This window comes from Mercurialis annua, linkage group LG7, assembly GCF_937616625.2.
Source record: "Mercurialis annua linkage group LG7, ddMerAnnu1.2, whole genome shotgun sequence".
NCBI classification, from domain to species: domain Eukaryota; kingdom Viridiplantae; phylum Streptophyta; class Magnoliopsida; order Malpighiales; family Euphorbiaceae; genus Mercurialis; species Mercurialis annua.
Window position 1 is genome coordinate 46,364,040 of NC_065576.1, and position 24,485 is coordinate 46,388,524.

Below are 24,485 nucleotides of genomic sequence, written 5' to 3' on the forward strand. Positions count from 1 at the left end.
CTTGCTACGGGTTCCGGAGCTACCACTCCCGTTCCCTAGCGCCGGTCTCGGCTCAATAAATTGGGTCGTGACAATATAGTAATGAAATATAAAAAATAATTTATAAATTAAGTACATTAAATCAAATTACCTTTTAAACTAAATTGTTTAGACATAAATTATATAGTGAGTACAATTTATACTTAAGCAGCAATTTGCCCCTTCAACTTGTAAGCAATGGGCAATTAATACATAAATTAATTTTGTTAGCAAATCAATACACGAACTTGATGATTATGAGCAATTAGCCCATTTTGGCAAATTAATTTGCAAGTTAAGGGGCAAATTGCCGATTTAAGAGACAATTAACTTACAAATTGAGGGGGCAAATTGCCAAAATGGGGCAAATTGTCTATAATCACCAAGTTCGTGTACTGATTTTTCCATAAAGTTAATATATATATTAATTGCCCATTACCTGCAAGTTCAGGGGCATATTGTCACTTAAGTCGTACAATTTACATTGCGGAAAAACATATTCTCTAAAGAGCAATTTCACATGATTGGGAGTGAAAATTATCAAGAGAAGTAAAGCTTTATACAAAGCTTGTTATCCTTTTTTTTTGTCAAAGTGTTATCCTTTGTTTTCAGTCACATTTTTATGGCTTATATTTATAAGGGTTAATTACATATAAAATCACCACTTTTACACGAATTTTCAAAAATAACACGACCTTTAAAACGTGTCAATTCATGGCATCACCTTTCATTTTTTTTCAAAAACAACATGGGCACTTTTTTTGATAAAATTTTGCTGACTTGGACAGCCGATGAGAGTGCCACGTGTCACGCCACGTCAGCAAAAATGCCACTAAAAATGTGCCCGTGTTATTTTTGAAAAGAAATGAAAGGTGGTGCCCTGAATTGCCACGTTTTAAAGGTCGTGTTATTTTTGCAATTTCGTGTAAAGGTTGTGATTTTATATGTAATTAACCCTATTTATAATGCATTTACTCCCCAATTTTCACTCATTGAATATTTGAATTTCAAAATTCAATTAAATTAGTATTATGCAATGAGTGAGTAAAATAATTTTAACCTTATAAAATTATATTAATATAAAAAAGACATAAATTTCAAATGTATAAACTATGGATAAATACATTAATCAAATGCAATGGTATAGATGCGCATGTGCGGAGCTAGAAATTTAAAAAAGAGGGGCATTTTACTTAATATATAAAAGACAGAAAAATTATTTACAATTAATAATAGGTAGAAGAAAACAAATTAGTTAATAATAATAGTGGTTTAATGAGCAAATGTAGGCGATTTAATAGAAATAAATTTATATTGGATATTTCCCTAGTGATTGAATTTGTTATATAGTTTAATTCCTAATATATTCCTATATAAAATAGGAAAGAATGTTATAAATATATAGTATTTTAATGAAAAAACTTAATTATAGGAACATGTTAATGAAAAAATAAAAAAAATAATAGAATTAATATTAGATTGAATATCTCTTTTATAATTTTAAAAGTATTTTATAGTTTATTGTATATTTATATACGAAAATTAATAATAAATTATCTGAATCAAATTGAAACCAAAAATCAAATTAAATTTTATTCAAATATTTTTGTTCGATTAATTCAGTTGATTAATTCGTTTTCACCGACACACCCATAATTGATCTTACAATTTTTTTACAAGTTGTGAGTTCAAATATTTAACATTAAGAAAAAAAAACTTAAGGTAATCCATATTCTGATATTCTATGATGGAAGTTTTGATGTTATCCTTTTAATGTTTCAGTATTATTCTTGTATAATTTATTGTTGCAGCGATGGTTTCAAATTGAAAAAAAATCGAACTTATATTTTTCAACGAAGGATTAATTATCAAAAATGCCTAAACTTTTAAAATTGCTACTTTTAACCCTTTTTAGTTTAACATTCTGATGAATTATTTTAGTAAATTGATCTGATATGAGGCACATGGTTCATTTTTTTATTTAAAAAATAAAGTAATTATGAGGCTCACCACAATCAATAATTTAGTATTTAAAAATAAGAAATCTTTTTGAATTGTTTTAATTCTAACCATTTGTATTTAGTTATTTAATTATAATGTACTTGTCAAAATCATACTACAATTGATGGATTTAAAATTTGGTTATAATTAAGAAAAAGCTGCTTTTTTGAACGAATAGGCATTTAAATTAAATAGTTTACTACAAAAAAAAGCCTTAAAATAACGATTAAAGTTGATAATTTATTTTGGTAATTGGGGCATTAAGGAAAGGGCAAATTATTCCTTGGACTTGATTGTCACAATCTCTAGTGATCATGATGTACTGTACTTGAAAAAAAAAAGTGAGAGGGTCAAAAATATTTAGTAACAAGAATAAATATATATGCAGTCTCTATCTGCAATAATTTTTTTTTTTGATAATTCTATCTGCAATAAATTAACTTACACCGTTACAAACTTCACCAAACCTTAATTAACAACATTAATATATTTCCATTAGGAAATGTTTATTGTATAGTATATAATTAGTATATATACATATAATTTTATAAACATGTATGTATACCAATTATATCCGTAACTTAAAACACGCATCATTACACATTATTAATGATATCTTAATATGTGAATAAATATAATTATTATTTATTTTTTCATGTTATGACCTCCTTCCACCGGAGCCAGACTCCCGCTGGCAATTAAAATAGACGGCAGCCACAGGTGAGCCCAAATTGTAAAGCTCAGCAAATTCTTTCGAACAGAAACTCTGGCGCCACCCGGGTGCGTACACTGTTTGTCTACCGAGCTGCCGGTACAATATGAATACGTAGCGATGAATTCCGACCGATGGTCGAGGACTCTCGTAGCACACCACCTCTTGCCCTACATATATAATATATATCATATAATATAGTCAATATTTCATAATTAATGTAAATATATTAGTCATATATACTCACCAAAAGTAGCTCCTGTTGTTGCTGGTATATCAGTCACCAGCCTGCAATTGTACCATGCACCCAAAACTTAAATATTCTACAAAGCTAGAAGCAAAATTTAGTTTTTATTTTTGCTTTATTCATTGAAGGCCCAATGGGCCTGCATGGTAACTACACAATAGAATAAAGAGTAGCTTATTCTCATGCATGCATGAGAAATTTTCAACGTGCTCGTGTGAAGATTCGAACTTGGAATTTTTATAAATTCTCGCATTATAAAGTGAGAACATCAATCAGAACACTTATTGATCGGTAAATCTCGACTTTTATTAGTCAAATATTAATTAAAGGACATGTTTTAAAACAAACCAATGCAAGTATTCTCTCAGGTAAGGATCACTTGGGCTAGGCGCATCAGGATCCACCATAACCTACAAATTAAGAAATCTATCAAACGAGACATCGAGTTATATCAAACGGTAAGAGCGTTCCACCTAAAATCGATAAATCCCGAGTTTTCGAGAAAAATACTTTAATCTTCTTTTAAAAGAAAATGAAACACAATGAAGATTAAATGAATAGAATACCAAAGTATAGAAGGTCCGAAGATCATCACCACCAACATTAACCCTAGGCTGGCTCACAACTTGAGAAGGTTTGAATTCACAGCCATTGCTAACACCTTTAATGGCGTAAACAACTTGCAGAGAAATCGACCTTATAAAAGGGTCCAATACATCTCCTACGACACGCCCTACAACCAGAGGGTCTCTGTCCCTTGGCATTACAAATTCAGTGCACACTTTGAACACACTTACACTGTTTTTTTTTATGATAAAAATATACATGACTTACAAACACTACTACTTCTTATATAACGGTTCTGAAGTATCTTACTTTTCCTTTTCGCTCAATTCATGAAAATAACAGAATCAATTGAATGTGGATATAATTGAAATCTATCACAATTTTTTTTATTCCGGGAAAAAGTTAAAAAAGTTCCAAATTTATTTGTTTGTGTGTTTACATGCTAATCACGATAATGGATTTTAAAAAGACGAAACTGATGTGACACGATGTTATAAACATCAAACATGATAAAATTTATATATGTAGACATATAATATTGCGCCATATCTGTTATAAACGAGTTTTCAGGTCATGTATTTGACATAATTAAAAAAATTATGAATCAAACTGGTAAAATTTAAAAATTATGATATATATAGAAAATAAGCTTTGTTTGTGGTACAATTCATTTTTCCTTAAGTATTTATTTGGTTCACTATAGTTTAGATGAATTTTCATGATATTCATTACAAGAAAATCGAATTATAACAAGGGGATTTAATTTCATTGTTAAAAATTAATTTTCTGTTGCTAAAACGTTTTAATGATGAAAATCATTCAATGACGTGAGAATAATATTGTGGTTGTATAAAAGACTTTATTTTTTGTGTGTGTAGTCTCTAGTGAGAGAGATATCATACTAAATATTGGATGATGACACTACCAAAATAAAGTGAAAGATTCAATATAAAAAAATGTAAAAGAAAAATGGTAAGTATCAAAAAATGTAGCACCACAAACTCAAAGGGAGAATAATGTGGTTGGCTTATTTGGATGATCAGTCAATTTTCACTTGGTTATATATGATGGAGCCAGCTAACAACTGAATTTATACAAGAGCTTCAATTCATAAAAAAAAGGTGCAAAAATGATCATTATATATATAATATATCCCGTATTTTTTATTGGCACATCATATATTTCGAATTTCAAATATAACCTTAATATCGTGAAAAGAATATCAAAAAAAAACATAAAAAATGGATGGCCGTGTACGGCATCAACCAGAAATATTAATGGAAGTCATTTTTGATACTTTTTCAAGATGTTAGGGTCATTTTTAAAATCCGAAATACTTGAGGTGCCAACATGAGACGCGAACTATATATTAGGGTCATTTTTTAAACTTTTTCCCTACAAAAAATGCTTAACACATTCTTAGGTCTCTATTTTTTTTAATTTTGTAATTTACCTGGTCTCTGTTATATTTTGTTTTTTTAATTAGTTTTTATATTTTTCACCTTTTATGTGCTTAGTCACTTTACAATCAAATTTCGCAATGATTTAGTCTTTAAAAAGTAGATTAGGGACGGAGTAAATAAAAAATAAAACTTTAAAAAGGACTAAGTAAATAGCAAATTTACAAAGGATTTAAACAAAAAGATTAGTACATAGACTAAATAAACTAAAAGTTAAAAGTACATAATTAAAAAAGCAAAGTAGATCAGAGACCAAGTATGTCTAAAAAAACTAAGATGTAATGGTATTAAAAGTTCAATTGTTTTGTATTCTTTTAAAATTTTATTTGAATTTTTTAAAAATTATAAATCTATCTCAACTTGGTCAAATCCTGAAAAATCTATTTAATTTTTCAAAATCAATTTAATTGGGCCTACGTGATAATTGAATGTAATATATTTTAAAATTTCAGCTTCTAGCTTATTAAAATCTCCTTTGCAGGGTGAACATTTTATCTGGCAGACCAACACTTTCAAATCTAAGTTGGACCGATGTTTCAAATCTAGGTTGGAGTTGGTTGGTTGAATTGCGGTTGGTTGGGTTAGGATTGTCTAATTAGGGGTATTTTAAATATTTTTTGGACAAAAATATTTGTAGTGATCGTCAAATCAAAGATCAAGAAATTTACATGCCGAAAATAAAATTTAAGAAGACCAATGATAAAAATTTCAAATAAAAAAAAATCTAGAAAATTATGTTTACTCTTCCACCGGCATTCAAGTTTTTTAGATAAAGAATTTTAACTTTAACTGTGGATGACTCTCAAAAGCAGCTTTATATCCGAATTTGATTGTTTTTTTAATTTCTCCCTTTAATTAAGTATTATTATATAATATCTACACACTGTTCTCACTTATATGATATTCTTTTTGCATTGATATGGATGAATTATTTTGGACGAACAACTAGGAATAGTTTCTAAAACTATATTTGTTGCTAGCTTGACGAGGTCGATCGACAAGGATTACAATTGAAGCAGATTTTGATTTAGACAGTCAGCAATAGCGCTGGCCAACATATTGTATTATGGCTAAAACTCCATCTTAGACCCTCACGTTTGATTCAATTTTAAATTTGAACATTCATGGACTTTATTTTCTGATGGACATAATTAACGTTATAACAAAAATTTATATTGACTCTCCAAATTTAAAATATCACATGTCAGTCAGTTACTGGCCAATATGAACCATCGAACCTAATACGTCAGTGCTGAATTGGCCAATCCCTAACGGACATGTGGTATTTTAGGTTCGGAGGGTCCGATGTGAATTTTTTTTATAAATGTTATCTACCTTCGTCGAAAAAAAAACTTTATTAAAGTTCAAATTCAAAACCGAACTAAACGAGAGAGTCTGATCCATACATTTGGTCTTGTATTATTCATTTTACTCCTTTTGCTCCGTCCGTCTAAAAAGGAACAATACCGAATATTTTTTAGAACAAAACCAAAATTAATAATAAACACATCACTTTATTTTTTTTCTATTAATTAATTATTGGAATCACATCCAATAATAAACAACTATATTATAAATTAAAGTTTAGTTAATGTATATTTAAAATTAGAGATATTAGCAAAATAAATCCTATCTCAAGTAGCAATTTGTTAAAAACATTACAAACAAATTCAAACCTTTTCATTTTATAGCCTAAACCGTTTTACGGGAATTTTATGCATATATGACAACCTATAAGATACATGTATTGACATATTAAATCCTAACGTTTTAAAAACATTACAAATAAAACTATTTTCTTGCGTTTTTGCACTATATAGGCTAAAAAGGGGGACAAAATTGCCGAAAAACGAATTTAGGCTGCAAAATATAAAAACTGGAAATGTTAAAATTTATTTTGTAATATTTTGAATAATAAGATTAAATCGCTATAAAATTGAAACATTAAAATTTGGATTGTCAATACCCCTTAAAATTTCTAATGAGATAAAATAAATATTCAATACCAATTGACATGAAAATATGGTATAAACTTCTTAAACGGATCATTTGAAAAGGAGATAATTTCTTCTACTGTATCTTTTGGACACATTAAATAGTGATGCTTTTTATATGTAATTATGTGCGTTTAAACAGATTTATTAAATTACCATGTTCTTCAAATTAAACATCAGAAAGAACATATAAATTTTTTATGGACTAGATTTTGGCAAAAAAAATCCTTAATTTATTTATACTTACAGAATTATATATAGTTATGAAAAGTTAATCTCATGTAGCGATTACTGCTGAACTTGTTGAATCATTGTCAATACTGCTTCTAGTCATCAATAAAATCTAGTCATCAATGATAGAGTTATTGATGAAAATGATGGCCTGAGAGTGGTAGTATGGATGTGGGTATCATTTGTGAGGGATGAACTTAGGCAGGTGGTGCAAGCAAGACAGCTTGGCTTCGGAGGTGATTTTGGCCTGAGAGTGGTAGAGCTTATGGGCATTCATGAAGTTTTAAGTTAGCTAAAGGATAGAGACAAGTTTGTTATAGAGTCGGATGTTATGGAGGCTATTCTTGATATCCGTAATCCAAATTCGGTTGTTGGGGATACACTAGTTGGTGTATTGAACTAGAGAAACAATTTCATAATTTATCTTTTGTGTTTGTAAGACGGTCTGCGAATCAAACTGCGCATTTATTAGCACATGATGTTTGTTTTTTTTATCACATCATAGACTCATAGGAATTGGTTTTTATACTTTCTAAGTTCTTACATTTGTAACTGTTTTTATCTTTAAGTAATGAAGTTGCTTGATTTTTTTAAACAAAAAGCATATAATGGCTAGTTAATTAATAAATTAATAGAATAAATGTACCAACACGGATTCTGCCCATTTTTTTATCACTCTTTTATGGTGAATGGGACCACCTACTCTTCCAAATCCACTAATTAATTGATTTGTTTAAGTGATAAGCGGCTTGATATCGTTTAAGCAAGGTCTCCGGTTCGAGTTTTATGAATGTAGAAAATTTTCGCTGGCAGACTCACCCACCATGCCAAGTGCGCGACGCGTCGGATCCGGATTAGTCAGGGCGAAGCCCTGTAAACCGGATGGACAACCAAAAAAAAAAGTTAATAGAATAAATGTATAATTCACCCTAAATTTATATATTTTTATCTATTTGATCCTTAACCTACTAATTTAACCTATTGCACTTCCGAACATTTATCACTTATCAATTTAACCTCTAATCTCTTTAGGTTTGTAATAAATAGACATATATATCTTTTTATAAGATGAAGTATAAATAAATAAATTCAATTTCACCCTCAACCTTTAACACTTATCTCTTACACCCTTTAACGTCTATCATTGTTTAGTTTCACTTATGAACTTATCTTTTCTATTTTGATTAAACAAATAACATGCCAATTGAAAGTAATATTTTTATTTTTATGTCAATTAGGAATTATAAAATAGATTCATATAATGCAAGCATATCATAGGTTCAAATCATGATTCTTACACAATTTTATCATAACTATCTTTCTTTTATTGAAATGGACTAAGACTCATGATATGTCAACATAGTAGGTCACTGGTGAACTTATAAAAAACTTGTGCAATTCACGCTTAAAAAATGGCGAATTATTTATTAAAAATATGCCACATAACTGAATTTTTTTTAATGGAGATTATTGAAGAACTTGAAGATATACTTTTTCTGCATTCAAAAATCAGAAAAAAGATAAAATTTAATTTAGTAATTAGATAGTTAAAAAAATGTGTAATTTAGTAACCTACTCCCTCCAGTCATAATATTTGTCGCATTTAGTTTTAATACAAGAATTAAAAAAATAATTAATATGTCTTAATTTGTAGACTTTTACTAAGTTAATCTTACGTTGAAATTTGTTTATATTTATGACTACTATTTTTATTTATTTATTATATTTTTTCAATAAATTAATGGGGGGAAACATGAAAAAGAGCAATTAATGCTCTCTTGATTTCCTAAATGCGACAAATATTATGGACTAATTTTTTTTTCCAAATGCGACAAATATTATGGATCAGAGGGAGTATCACATAATATTCCGTGTAGCGAAAGACAGACAAGACTTACTAATGGTGGACGTCAACAAGCATGTAGGGGTATGCACTCGGTTTTTATATTCGGCTGGGAAGTGGAATTAGTAAAACCGATCGGTTTTTAATTTTTTTTAAAACCGGTCGGAACTTTGACCCAAAAAATAGGCTCGGTTCGGTTTTACCAAAATAGGAAAATAATTCTTTTTTTTTTTGAATTTTACTCATAAAAAATTAAAATTAAAATTAATAAATTAACAAAATTAATTCTAAAATTTAAATCTAAGTCAGTTGTAATGGTTTACACACAATAACATTTAAATATGAAAGAAAATAGTTTTTTTTTTAAATAGTAATATTTCTATAAAAAAATAATAAATTTTTAAAAAAGTCATTTTTTCCGGTTTTTAAAAATCTAAAACCAAACCGAATCAAAATGTATAAAAAAAATCTTAATTTTAAAACCGAACTGGCAATTTTCGGTTCGATTCAATTCGATTTCGGTTCAGTTTTATACACCCCCTAGAAGCATGATTTTGAGGGCAGTTTAGGAGCCGGAGGAAGGAGAGACAAAAGAGTTGAAATGCCAGTGGTTATCTAATTATCCGTTTGTAAGGATATTTTAATTTTATTTGGCTTTATGCACAAACAAAACGAATTTTTCTGTATTATAAAGAAAATGAATTCTTTTGAGTACCTCTGTAGTTTTTAAAAAAGAATTTGTAGCTTCAATTTGTCTTGTAGGTTAGATTGTCAAAAAATAAGTGCATAGATACAATAGTTAAATTTAGTAATTTGTAGATCAAATGGATGAAAATATAAAAGTTTGAGGGTTAAATGATACTCCCTCCGTCCCACAAAGATAGGCCGTTTGGACAAATACGAGAATTAAGAAAAAAGTAGTTATGTTAGTTAAAATTAGTTTATTTGTGCACTTTTCCATTTTTAGCCTTTAATATTTTTTTAAATAAATAAATAGTGTATTGATGACTAATTTTTGTATTGGTGTATTTTGCATAGGTATTAAAAAATGACATTTATTCCATATTGGAACATGGAGCAATTAATTAATTGGGAAAAGGTGCAAAAATGACCCTCATGTATAGTCCATGTCTCTTGTTGGCACCTCATGTATTTCGGATCTCAAATATGACCCTAACGTCATAAAAAAGTACCAAAAAAACACTACAAATTAACAGAGGTTAATTTTGCTGTTAAGTGTGTGATGTGGCAATACATTTGCACAGGTAAGCTTTTTAATAGATATGACACATCATCATCTACATACAATTAATACATTCTTCTTCATCTTTTTCCTCTCAAAATTTCTAGATTTCTTTCTTGAAAATTAGAACTGGAAAGTCAAAGAAACAGGGCAATGAATTGTTATACCAAGCTTGGCCTAGATTACATCAGAGGAGCAATTCCAAGAAGAGCTTTCATCAACTTCCATATTTTTAAGAGGAGAGTTCAGTTTGAAAAAGACCAACACTGTTCTTCGTGCCCGCCTGCTGAACTTACTCCAGAAATGTGCTTGCTTGTATGCTTTCTCAAAGAGTATTGAAATTTTGGATGATTATTAAGCATTTAAATTTACTAAAGTTTAATGGGTGTTTTTATTTTCCTTCATTTGGTATCTTTTTGAATTTGGTATCTTCTTAAATCGTTTGCTGCAATTTAACTGAATAAACAGCTAAAATAAGAAGATAAAAAAATGATAGTTTAATTAAAACTAAAATAGGTATTGAAATCCACCTTTGTTCCATAATAATGCTCTCAATTAATAGCTGTTTGACAAGGTTCTTGAAGTTTTGAGGAAGCTTAGCTCAGTGGCTGATGATCTTCTTGCAACCAGAATTGTGGCCAATTCGCGGATATAGTTTTTGGATGTGTGGAGGTGCTGAACTAGAGCAAGGACCATTTGAAGATCTTTGGCTAGCAGTTTAATACATTTTTCTGCTTGCCTTTTAGCCGTTTAATAATGAAAGAAGAAAGGTGTGTAGATTTGGTGTAGATGAAGTGGAGAGGAAGAAGAATAAGATGAGGCCATGTATTTGAAGGTTTATGTTTTAGGGTTTTTAATTTTGAAAAAAGAATTTTGGGGATTTTGAGAGGAAGAAGAAGACGCCATTAATTGAAGTGAGGTGACGACGTGTTATGTCTATCAAAAGCTTACCTGTGCAAATGTATTGCCACATCATATACTTAACAGCAAAATTAACCTCTGTTAATTTATTGTGTTTTTTTGACACTTTTTTAAGACGTTAAGGTTATATTTGAGATTCGAAATACATAAAGTGCCAATAAGAGACGCGGGCTATACATGAGGGTCATTTTTGTACCTTTTCCCTAATTAATTTGAAGATAACAATGTACATTTATTAGGGGTAACACTACAACAAAAGTCACCTCTAGGGGCGGTTTTTGTTCTATGTAGGGGCGGTTATAACCGCCCCTATAAGCTGTAACTGCGTTTCATCAAACTGCCCCTAAACCGTCGTTTTCCCCGGCGCCACTACGTCATAGGGGCGGTTTTAACACCTGCCGGGATAAGTATTTATTAGGGGTGAAGAAGTAGGAGGCGGTTAAGACTGCCCCTACATATAAGAATTTTAAAGAGTGTTGGGGCGGTTAAAACCGCCCCTACATCGAATATTTTTTAAAAAAAATTTGGGGCAGTTTAAACTGCCCTACAGAAGTTACATTTACCTACTAATTATAAACTGAAGCATCCGGAAACTCCATTAAGCCAAAAAAAAAACAGTAATTTATAAGCAAAAAATTAATTTCAATTACAGGTTAACATCAAAGTAAAGTTAGCTTCAATGTTGATGAATATCCTTGTAATGATCTTGATTCCCAACGAAAGCAAGCAAACTTGGATTCGAACAATTGGTTTGAAGCTGCTTCTAAATACTTGATCCTCACTTTAGTTGATTGTCTCTCTAGTCCACATCCAACATGATAACTCCGTATATCCAGTTAAATTCAATTAAAAAGCTGCACTTTCAAATTCTCAAAAAACAGAGCATAATAAACCAAAAACAGAGTCAAAAAGAACAAACCTGCCCAAGAAGATGCCGAAATTGCAGCACCAACAATGAGAATGTAAAACATATACTACGAATCAAAAAAGAAAGAAAATTTGTTGTTAGCTTCATAATTTGGTTAGGTTAAAAATAATAAAAATGGGTTTCTTGAGTTATCTTCAAAACTTCTTGCATCATCTTATCCGTATCTTTATAGCATAAGAACCAAAAGACTTAACAAGATCATCAAAAAACTGAAGCAAAAGAGTCAAAGAACATAAACTAATGCACCAACACACCCAATTGCCATTAAAACATAATCTAAGGCATCAGCAAAACCAAGTGTAGCTGCTTCTCCTTGCTTTTCTCCATTAGAACTACTAGATTGCAATTTAGATTGCAATCAATCAATGTTCTTCTTTATGTAATTCATGCAAAAAACAGGACCTAGATAACAAATTGATTATAAAACTAATTAACAGAAAAAAATCTGACCTCCATTAGGACCCAGAGAATGCTGCGCCATAAACAGAATCCAAACTGATGGCATCGACCTTCCTGCATCAAACTGAAAATATAATACGAAGAAACATTAAGAAAAAAATTAAAATGTGAAGTGTAAATTTTAAATAACACCTCTCAATGAGATTGAGAAACTGAGACATGTGGTATAACAAAGTTTAAATAATACACCTCCCAATGAGATTGAGAAAGTGAGGTTGAGAAAATTTGTTTATAATGCTCAAACATATAACCAAATTTTGAACCTACATCCTTATGGTTGAAATGCACTGAGCAATAGCCATAATATATATTAGGCAAAAATGATGATAATGAATGAAATGAAGGATGAAGCAAGTTTAACAGTAGCACCTTTAACAACACAGGTTATAGAAACTGAATAGTCACAAGTTTCGATGTCAATAGTTTCAGTTTGCTGTTTAAGATAGAAGAAAAGCTAATTAGCACCTCTTAAGAAACAAAAGAAGCAAAGATCCTACATACAGCAGTTCAAGACAAATTGCTAAATACAACAGTTCAAGAAAAGAACATAGAAACAGGATCTCACTAAATGAACTATCATTATTTAGCAATTGCATTAGTTGTATCTTAAAGGTCTCCAACTGTAGATATGTAAAAAAAACGCCTTTTTTCAGCTGAGCTATAATGAAACTACAAGTACAAATACAACTTTCATAAAGCAACAAATGAGTCAGCAACTGCCTGTAGTCAAGAAATAAAGACAGAAATGAAGGCAGAAAAACTCACAGGGGACTCCATATTCTTCAGATTTTTTAAAGATAAGATGACTAAAACATTTCTCCAGCTTCAATGATGACATCATTTGCTAGCTTTCAGTTCGGAAAACCGACATACATATCTATTATAAAGTTAATGGAAAAAACAAATAAATACGGGACATAAAAGTAAATGCATAAGATGGTACATCTTGGAGATGGTCCTGATCCAAAAAAATATCATCCAGGAAAATGAAACAATGAACAAAAACAATAATGCAGTAATGAATTTTTCAAAAACAAAATCCATAGATAAATTTGGGTTATTGGCGATAGGCATGAATATCAAAAAAGGCATAAAGCAACTTACTTATATTAAATATAGATAGATAACATATTGGCGAGCTTCATTCTTCTATAATCTGTCAACAACTTAGGAAAGAATAAGAGCATCCTGCAACAAGGTGACAAAAGAAACTCAAAAGACCATAGGAAACTTGCAGTTATTACTATGAAAGAAATGATCACTCATTTGCAGCCCCGCACATCTAACAAGATATGTCCGATTAAGTCAGTACAGATACTGATGTACTGACCAATGCGTTGCGAATTAAAGAAGATTCTACAAGCCTCGATATCAGACGCCTGCGATTATAATACAAGCAGAGTTGAGCAAGGTGTAAGTACCTCATGATTTAAGTTTATGTAATCTTTGCACAAGTACATGCTATGGGAGACATTTGTAAATATAAATATCTAGGACTTTTTGCATATAAAATGTAAGCAGGTTGAATTTCTTACTTTCACAAAATTCCAAAGATGAGGAAATAAACAGGAAGAGAATCAATAAATTGCAAAAACTGCATAAATAAGCATAAGCTCAAGTAATAGCACATGTAATATAAGTGGAAACAACATAAAATCACAAAAAAGTCAAAATTTACCATCTCAGTTGGAAGAAATCCTACAACTGTGGATTAGTGCCTGGTCAAAAGCTCCTAGAATAAACATTTTGTAGGATTTCTTTGAATTACATAAATTCATGAAAAAATATCATGTACTTGATTTATCATCTCAGTTCAAAATAATTTGAACTGAATGCAGTTTTATTGCAAATACAGAAATACAAATATCACTCATATGCAAGATTACCCCGCAAAATATGCAGTAGAATCCCTAATATAAGTGATATATACGCAATATAAATTATTAATTATTCCTTTAAATGTTAGTCTCCAACAAATAGAAAAACAATTAGTGTTAAGAAGTGGAAAATGATCATACCAGAGAGAGCAACGAATCACGATTATGAGATCATACAAAATATGCAGTAGAATCCCTAATATAAGCTTTCCTCACCAGAAAATAATCCATTGATATCAGTTCTTCTACGCAAAATTATTGAAATCAGAAACCCTAAGAAGAAAATGAGAAGATAATCGTGATTTGGAGAAGAAAAGAAAACTGATTAGGGAAATTATGCGCGAAGAGAAAACTGATTAGGGAATTTACGCGCGAAGAGAATCGTGATTTGGAGAAGATGAAAAAATTGGCTCTCTAAAAGATTACCACATCGTGATTTGAAAAAGAGAAGAAGGAAAAAAGGTTAAAAAATGGATTGGTTTTCATTAATTAGGGGCATTTATGAGATCCGCCTCTGTAAAAGCATTATTTTTGAAAAAGTTTAAACTGCAGGGGCGTTTTCAAACATTGTCCTTAACAAACCGCCGCCAGAAGCTGTTTTTCGTGTAGTGTAAGTAAGACTTTTAAGTTTAAAATTATTAACCAAAAATAAAAGATGGCCTATAATTTGGAACGCCCAAAATAGAAAGGTGACCTATCTTTGTGGAACGGAGGGAGTACATTAAATAATAATACATGTCATCTAATTTAATCCTTGCCAAATATTTTAGTAACATCACATCGATTGTTGCTCACTCTTTAAATTAGATGTTAAATTGATAAAAATATTTTTTAAATGTTTACAGGTACAATAAGTTAGGTGAAAATGTATAAATTAAAAATTAACTTATGTGTTAAGCCTAAGTTAATATGCCTATAATTATAATAAAAATGGTAAACATGTTTTCTATAAAAATGCCATCTATTCTGTCTAATAATTTTGTAATTTATGACAACAACAAATTAAAAAGTTGGATCATCTGATTGATAAGAATAAAAAAAAATTAAGGCTTTAATTTATTTTTATAATAAACTAATCCATCTTCGATGACAATGTATATATGTTGGGTTTTCTAGGTTCATTGCGCAGCGGAATTTCAAAAATTTATCTAAAACCCTTAATTTTTGAATAGGATTAGTAAACTGTTTACCAAGATCCATGTAATTCGAATAAATAGATTAACTACAGAATTAATACTTACTTGTATGTCGAATTCAACAGCAATGTAGGAAGGAAGGAGGTGGTTCACTTTGTTGATACCTGGCTTCGGATCAGAAACGCCTCCAAAAGAATGCGTCCTCTACGAGTATCCACACGAACAGACCTTAGCCAAAACTAGTGCTTGTGTGCTAGTACTATTACTTCACAAGCAATTTCGAATTCTAGTGATTTAGTGAATAATGGATTTCGTAATTCTCAAACCAATTGCTTAATGTGTATTTATAGTGATACAACAACACTAGGGTTTGAGACAAATTCGAATTTCAATCTCATTGCAATTCTACAAGTTTATGTTTATCAAAAATTCCTTTTTTGATAATCATCCATATATATTAATTACTATATTTATTATCTTCCAAAAAATAATAAATTAAGGAAAACACTTATCTTTAAATTACGAATTATATATATATATATATATATATATATATATATATATATATATATATATATATATATATATATGTAATAATTAATCACTTAATCACATTGGGCTTGTACAACCCATAACTGTTTTGGGCCTGTTCTTAGTGTGCGACCCTGTAGGTTCATATAACGTTGGCAGTAGGCTCGAAATCCCTATTTCAGCCCACAAGTCATAAGTGGCCTCTAGCAAGACATCATGACTACCCAAGTTATACGAATATCGACAATCCGATTTAACCATTTACAATAATATTTTAATCCATTTGTCTCTCGATATCCAGATTGAATATAAGGCATAGTCCTGTCATCCTTATAATATTCAATCATTAGTTTTTTGACTCTAAGTAGACTGAAAATGATAACTCTTTATCAATTCATTTAGCATGGCCATGCATTTCCTTCAGTCTATCTTCTTCAAAGGGCCCATAGATATCTTACTCAAATAAATGAGAGACAAATTCCTTCTCAGTCACTCACATTTCTCACATAGTTACTTTCATATCCAATGACAATCTATTCCATTATCCTGTTAAAGATAATGTAAGACTGTATCAAAATATGAAATAGCTATGTAGAAATCCATGATGATTTCAAGGTCAAAGGATTATACTAATAGAACTGCAATGAGAATTACTTATGACAGTGATCTATGTAGTATTCTCACAGTGGGTCATTCAGTGCCTTATTTCTCAAATAGCATCTATGATTTGACTTAATATCTCATATACATGATTAGTAAAACATGATCATCAGTCAACATCATACTAGTCTCAATGTTCTATTAAGACTAGGGATAGATGGTATATAATTCTTTTATTAAACCTAAAGGTTCTACTATCAAGTCACATACTTGATGACCTTAGAAAGAATTAACCATTCAAGTATTTTAATCATTAATATAAAATGATAAAAACTGCCAATCAATAAATAACAAAATGATAAAATCAAAACATGGTCAAACATGATTGACCTACTGCATATCACTAACAATACAAGCATAAAAATTATCAAATACTTTATTTAAAAGAAATACGTTTTTCTTAAAGTTGCTATGAACTTTTATATTGCTGATGGAGTCTGCCTTCTGATCCGGTTTACGTGACCTGAAAAATAAGGTAGAAACTAATCGGACAGTGGTTGTCCGATTAACTCTCCGATGCCAAAGTCAGTATTGAGCTTTGAGCTTTGAGCAGAGTTTTGTGTATATATTGTAGTTGCGTGTTTAGGCATTTCTCAAACTCCTTTTATAGTAGATGATAATATACCTTATAAAGTTATAATAGGAAGGTGAATCCTATTTTGTAGGGCCTGATTAGAAGTGATATTCCTTATTCAGACATGAGTCATATTTAGGAACATTTTCCTAAATAGTCTCGTCTTTCTAAGTAGGATGATATCTTTCTAAGTTGGAGTTTTTATCCAAATAGAAAAGATATTCGAGAATATATAGCAGATCTGGCAATCTGTCAGAATCTCAGGGTCGACGCGCTTTGTCCGAGTCCTCAGGGATTCGGTCTTCTTCCTGTCGGATGATATGATATTCCAGTCGAGGCAGATTCTATGGATTCGGCCGTCTATTTCGTCTAGTTTGCTCTTTTAGGCGGGAGTCCGGTATCGTCTAAAAATGGATTTCCTGCGATTTAACTCCATTGTGCTTAAAATAGGATTCGATATTCATCAATTATTATAAAAATAAGGACTTTTTACAGATATTAATTAATTAATTCTTGTCAAAGATCCATGATGTTTTGATAATATGAATCTGGAATACTACAAACGTGCAACATTTTTGGACTGATAAATTGTGTGTTGTGCCTAGGTGTATGCATGAGTTAATTCGGTTTGAAAATCTGTCAAATCGACCAATTGAAAATTTGATAAATTTTAAACTAAACCAAATCAATTTTTAGGTTAAGATATATTAAACCGACCCAAAGATTGATTTGATTCAATTAAAAACCAAAATTATGTTTTTTTGTCTTTTAATTTTAAAATTAACTAAAAAATTGTTGTCCAAGAATTTTGGATTTATAGTGCAAAAAAATTGAACCTTTTTAACTTTTTAAAAATCTATCTAAATTTTAAAAAAATTATAATAAATCTATCTCAATTTTGTCTATTTGTTGGGTATCTATAAATTTTTTCAAAGTCGATGTACTGTTTTTCAATATTAATTTATCTGAATCATGTGCTATCTCAATTGACAACTATTTTTTTTTCCAATTATTTTTCAAATTATACATCCAATTACAATATAGTCCCGATTAAATCAATTCAGAAAAATTGAATAGATTTTTAGTGAATTAATTTACAATATTTAAAAAGTTTTGGATATATAAAAAATCATAAAGGTTTAGATTTTCACTATTAGGTCTATAACTTGTTTTTTTATATTTATTAATATATACTATCATCTACCATATCAATGTTATATTCACTTGTTAGATATAGTTAAGAAATAAAATCTAAAAAAAATGAGTAAATGTATTTAAATTAATTTTAAAAAGTTAGTTTTTCGGTTATCTCAACTTTTAAAATGACAAAAGTGAAAACAAATTTTATATATAAATACAAATTAAACCAAGTTGTATTAACCAAATAATCAAATAATTATTAAAATTTTAGTTCCGTTCAATTTTACAGTCTAATTCTTCGCACGCCACTATATCTATTTTTTTTATGGAAACCACTATCTAGTTATGTTATGCCCTCAATTCCTCAAATGGTCCAGACCATAATTTAACATAGAAACAAAAAATAAAGGTCTAATGTCTTAAAAAACCCCGACCTTTTAGCCCCTTTTCAATCATACCCTGACGTTGAAAATTTGTCAATTTTACCCTATTTTGCATTTTTGTGTTTCAATTGTACCCTGAAAAATTAAATTAACGTCTTTTACGTTTGGAAATTTGTTTAAAACATTCTCCATGTCTCGCATATATTGATTGCATATTTTTAAAATTTATTTAAATTTAGTTAAATTAATTAAGAATTTAAATTAGTGTTAATTTGATTATGGTTTTTAGTTAGTTTTTAAAAATAAAGGACTTATTTGTACTTTTTTGAATAAAAAAGAATTTAATTTCATGTTTAGACTTAATTAATTGAATGATTTCATCATTTAAGTAAAAAAATTAACAAAAATTAAAATATTGGGGTACAATTGAAAACGGAAAATTCAAAAGTGGGTAAAATTGACAAATTTTCAACGTCGGGGTGGAATTGAAAAAAAGTTTAAAGGTGAGGGGTTTTTGAGTGATTAGGCCAAAAATAAAATACCAACTTAAACAAAACATATTTAATTTTTTTTCCTTTCGTTAATGTTTATTACATTAAGCTGAGGCGACTGATAATTAGTAATGTAAAACATAAAAGTAGAAGCGGAAATAAACTATATAAGGCAACGTTAAAGGCGGCGACCACCGCAGCCATTCTGACGCTGGCAGTTAAAATAAAGAGCGGCCACCGGTAAACCCAAGTTGTAAAGCTCAGCAAAGTCTCTGGTGTTGAAGTTCTGACGCCACCCTGGTGCATACACTGTCTGTCTTCCCAATTGCCTGAACAACACGAACACGAACCGATGAATCCCTATGATCGGTCTCGGGCTCTCGTAGCACACTATCTCTTGCCCTGTCATATTTTAAAATTTTAACAATTTTGTTACATCATTAATTTTAACTAAAACTTTTAAAACAAATACTAGTATTATATATTATGTAGTACTCACCGAAGCTTGCCCCTGTAGTTGCTGGAATATCAGTCACCATCCTACACACACCCATAAGTTATATATCAAAAACAAACATTGAGTGTAGTTTTATATCCAATTTGGTCCTTTCAAAGTAATAGTTTTCCTTAGCTAGCTAGTTAAAACAGTTTTAGCGGTTATTAAACTATATACTTGTTAGAAAATAGTTTTATTTGTTATAATTTAGTGACCGAACTTCTAGTTTTCTAACACCGGAAGGTTACCGATTCAATTCCGGCCGGTATTCGCCTATGTGGCCGATAAATTGCCAACATGGAAAAGTCGGATATGTAGCATTCCGTCGGTCACATACTGGCCGGAATTTATTAGTAACCTTTCGTTTATGTAAAAATAAAAAGTCGGGTATCCAGCATTGTGTTTAAACTGCACAACTTGGTTCAGCAGCAGCTGCATTATGTGTTTTGTATTATTGAAACCTGCTCCACTGTTTCATCCCAAAAGGGAAGAACATTTTGCATGTTATTTCGAAAACTTTAATGCCAATCCACCGTTCATTATATTCCGCCCAGTTGATCGTGCATCAGTATATGTATCACTATATATATGTGTGTGTATATATATGCAAGTGTACGTGTGTGTATATATGCAAATGTGTGTATGATAATTAAAGAACTAAAGAAGCAAAAGATATAGGTAGTGAGTGGTAGTATGATTCGGTGGTAAGCTAGGCTATATACGTACCAATGCAAGTATTCTCTGAGATTCGGGTCACTTGGGCTAGGCGCGTCTGGATCTACCATTACCTACAATTAACAAAAATTCAGACACAATCTCATCATATATAACGAATAACCCTAATAAATACAAAAAGAGAATTTAAAATATCTTGCGGAAACTGAATATTGTATACATTTTACAGAACAGTCGATCGGCAGTCGGAATTTTTCAAAAGAATGAGAGGATTCATATTTTATACTCTAAGTTCAAATGGAGGTCAAACTCGAACTGTCGAGAAGTCAGAAGTGAACTAAAAATTAAGTCGAGCTGAAATAAAATTCTGATTCCATCACTAACTTTTTTTGTTATATTTTAAAACTAAACTTTTATTTTACATCAACGGGAGATTACTATAACAATTTAGATTAAAAGATTATTTGCCCAGACACAAAAATATGCATGGTTATCCAACGCGTTCGTAGCCATATGAGCATTTTTTTCATCCGCATTGCTGTTGTAATATGCAGAAAGAAAAGTTTAGTTATCGCAAATAATAAATAAAACGATGATAATCATTCCGTAAAACACATATAGTCGAGTAAACATATAAAACTTTAACCAACACAACAAAGTACCCAAGAAACAAGAATTAGAATGAAGAAGAAGAACTATACCAAAGTAAAGAAGGTTCTTAAATCATGACCACCAACATCAACCCTAGGCTGGCTGATGAGTTGAGATGGTTTCAGTTCATAGCCATTGTTAACCTCTTTGTTGCAGTAACGAACACACAGAGAGATGGAGCGGCTAAAGGGGTCAACTACATCTCCTATCACACGCCCAACTGTAAGAGGGTCTCTTAATCTTGAAATCACATTCATTTTCTTTATTTTTGCACTCAACCTTTTCTGTTTTTTCTTGCTATACTTACCTAACGACACCCCCCTTTATATAGTGTTCTATCATACTCTTTTGGACTTGATTTGTACTTTGCATAAGTTATTGGTATTATATTGTGGAAAGATTATTACTCTTTATGTAAAACTTGCCTATTATAAATGTATATTCTTACATGGAGTTTATTCCACATTTACTTTTGAATGCTTTTGATGTGAGGCAAGTTGGGTGAGCATGGTTTCGGTTCGGTTTGATTTGCAAACGACCAAAATCGAATCAACCTACTCCTGTAAAAATCAAAATCAAACTTCATTAATTTAGTTTATGGTCCGGTTCAATTTAGTTCAAGCAGTCTACCATTTCAAAAAATAATTCCAATGTTTAATCCACCATCATTAATTTTAAAGTTTAATTAACATATTTTAAATACTAAACTAATAATTAATTTTTTTATATTAAATGTAATGATTATTAGTTATGATTTACAATTAATTTTTTAGTAAAAGTCTAATGAATAATAAATACAGTAATTTAATTTATTTAACTTATACTCCATCCGCCCCAATTGATAGACACTATTTCAAGTTTTTTTTTTATTCCAAATTATAGGCATTAAATATTTATCTTATTAAGTAATTGTCAAACATACACTCATTAATTATACGGAATATCTTGAAAAAACAATAAAAATCATTAAAAAACAAAAGTTGTCACTATATTAAATAGAGGATAAATGTGTATCTAGAAAATTTAAATTTTTTAGTATTCGAAATTGCCTATTAATATGGAAAGGAGGGAGTATTGTTTGGGAAGTTTGATTTTTTTTTGTCTGATTTGGAGAATTGAGTTGAAACCAAACCAAAATCAAAAGCCATAATTTTTATAAATTTTAAACTAAATCATAACATATTAACAACTGTAATTAATCCACTCTTCAATTCGGTGGAGTTCGGTTTAATTTGCAGTTTGATTTAGTTTTTGCTCGCTCCAAAAGACAAGTGACTTTTACTTTATAAATAAACGAGAAAATTACTCTGATGCCCTCCTCATATGTCATAATTCATACTTTCGTCTCCATATTTAAAAATCAAATGATATGTCATCCACTTTTGATCCCGTCTACAATTTTATCATTTCGTTCATTTTTGGTGTCAGTCAACTGAGTCAAAAGGATTAAATATATTTTGAAAATTTAAATTTAAATTTAATTCTTAAATTTATATTGTTAATATGTGAGTTAATAACTTCAATTAATTTTTTAATATTTATTAATGATTTAATTTTTTGAAAAAAATATTTTTTTTAGTTTTAAAAACTAGATAAAGTAAAAAAAAAAATTAAAAGTAAGAGAAGTAAAAGTTAAATAATTAAAATTTATCAGACCATTGAATTTCATACATTTATAATTTTTATTTATGTCAAAAATAAGTTTAAGAATCAAGTTGAAATTTAAAATTTTCTAGTTAAGTCGTTTGACTCAATTGACTAACACTAAAAATGGACGGAGGAACTAATTCATTAACAAAAATAAAAATAAAGGATCATAATATTTGATTTTCACACAAGAGGGATAAAAGTGTAAATTTTACATGAAAATGTTAAGTTAGTTATAAATGAAGATTAATAATATATTTTTTTATCATTAGGAAGAAAGAATGTTTGTGGAAAAATTGAACTCGTGGCCTTAGTAAAATATTGCTCCGCACTTATATCACTTGAGATATAGTTCGTTAGTATGATTAATAATACTTTATAAATAAAATGATTATACTTAGCTATAATTATCTTTTGAAAAATATGTAATTTTAAAAAATAAATATTTCTATCTATTAATTAGACGAGTGAGACAATTAGATACGAATTTCAACTTAATTAAAATTATGTAATTTCTTTTTTCTAATCGGACTAATAAAGTACATTCACATAATCAATTCACGTCGGACCAGGCACGTTCTCGATATGATTTATTCAATTCACAAAATTAAACGGATCAAATTGCTCATTTTATAAGGTTATATATCTCAAAACAACTAAAGTTATGGATATATATATATATATATATATATATATATATATATATATATATATATATATATATATATATATATATATATATATATATATATATATATATATATATATGTACGGATATATATATGCAAAAAGATGATTTTATATCTATAATTTTTACTGTTTTAACTGATTTATTTTAAAGTGTCTTCATCAGATTTCAGTTATATCTTTCAGAATTTTTCACATAAACATAAAAGGAAATGAAGTGGTGGATTTGATTGCTAGTAAGGAGATTCTTCTAACTCGTTTTTTTGGTAGGATTCGGCTCCCTCTCGTTGTATGTATTTAATTTAAAGAGATTTTAATTAACTCGCAGGAATCCTATAAATTCTGGTAGTTTTCAGTAGTTTTTTTTTGTTTGACATTTGTTTTTTATTATTATTTATGGTACTTCTAATTGTCAGAAGCGTAATACAAACGCCAAAAGGGTATTAACCTATTTGAAATGTTTGGGTGCGTTTCCAATTTGTAAAATCCAACTTTTCACTAAAAACTGATATGTTCTAAATTTAAACAATTTCATCTGTTAGGCGAGTTGGACAACTACATCCGAATTCAATTCAATTGAAATTATAAAGTTTATCTTTCCTACCTGCAATAATAACATAAATTTTACATTAGTAATCTTTATTGAACCATACATGTTCTTGGTATAATTGTTCTAATCCGTAAAATTAACAGTCAGATTAGTAAAAAAATTTAAAAATATTTATCAAAACTGTTAAAGTTGTGGCTATATACTATTTTTTTTTATGAATTATATATCATTATCTTACCTATATAAAATCATTTTGCCAGAAACTACTACTATATAACTCAAATTGATTGTATCCATCTTCTTGTTTGGCTAGAAAAAACATCTTACATTTGAATCATATTATCCAGAATTATCAACAAATGA

At 29.5% G+C, this 24,485-nt stretch overlaps 2 protein-coding genes across 2 annotated transcripts; both read right to left on the bottom strand.

The window, feature by feature from the left end:
* Nucleotides 1-2,398: 2,398 nt before the first annotated feature.
* Nucleotides 2,399-3,806, bottom strand: LOC126654952 (protein HEADING DATE 3A-like). The gene is made up of 4 exons (XM_050348956.2): nt 3,545-3,806; nt 3,327-3,388; nt 2,979-3,019; nt 2,399-2,901 (listed from the first exon to the last, which is right to left on the bottom strand). The coding sequence occupies exons 1-4, from the start codon at nt 3,803-3,805 to the stop codon at nt 2,678-2,680; spliced, it is 588 nt and encodes a 195-aa protein (XP_050204913.1). The 5' UTR covers nt 3,806; the 3' UTR covers nt 2,399-2,677.
* Nucleotides 3,807-19,486: 15,680 nt separating this feature from the next.
* On the bottom strand, nt 19,487-21,516 carry LOC126657719 (protein FLOWERING LOCUS T-like). Its single transcript, XM_050352464.1, has 4 exons — nt 21,289-21,516; nt 20,639-20,700; nt 19,916-19,956; nt 19,487-19,818 (listed from the first exon to the last, which is right to left on the bottom strand). Exons 1-4 carry the CDS (start codon nt 21,493-21,495, stop codon nt 19,595-19,597), a joined length of 534 nt encoding a protein of 177 aa, XP_050208421.1. The 5' UTR covers nt 21,496-21,516; the 3' UTR covers nt 19,487-19,594.
* Between the last annotated feature and the right edge of the window lie 2,969 nt (nt 21,517-24,485).

Bases quoted from the DNA above. Each gene is read 5' to 3' on its own strand.
- LOC126657719 (XM_050352464.1), bottom strand. From the start codon at position 21,495: ATGAATGTGATTTCAAGATTAAGAGACCCTCTTACAGTTGGGCGTGTG. The intron at 20,701-21,288 runs GTATAGTTCTTC...TGTTAATTGTAG, and splicing joins TAAGAACCTTCTTTACTTTG to GTAATGGTAGATCCAGACGC. The intron at 19,957-20,638 runs GTACGTATATAG...GGGTGTGTGTAG, and splicing joins CTCAGAGAATACTTGCATTG to GATGGTGACTGATATTCCAG.
- LOC126654952 (XM_050348956.2), bottom strand. From the start codon at position 3,805: ATGTATATTTTTATCATAAAAAAAAACAGTGTAAGTGTGTTCAAAGTG. The intron at 3,389-3,544 runs GTATTCTATTCA...CTTAATTTGTAG, and splicing joins TTCGGACCTTCTATACTTTG to GTTATGGTGGATCCTGATGC. The intron at 2,902-2,978 runs GTGAGTATATAT...TTATATATGTAG, and splicing joins AACAACAGGAGCTACTTTTG to GGCAAGAGGTGGTGTGCTAC.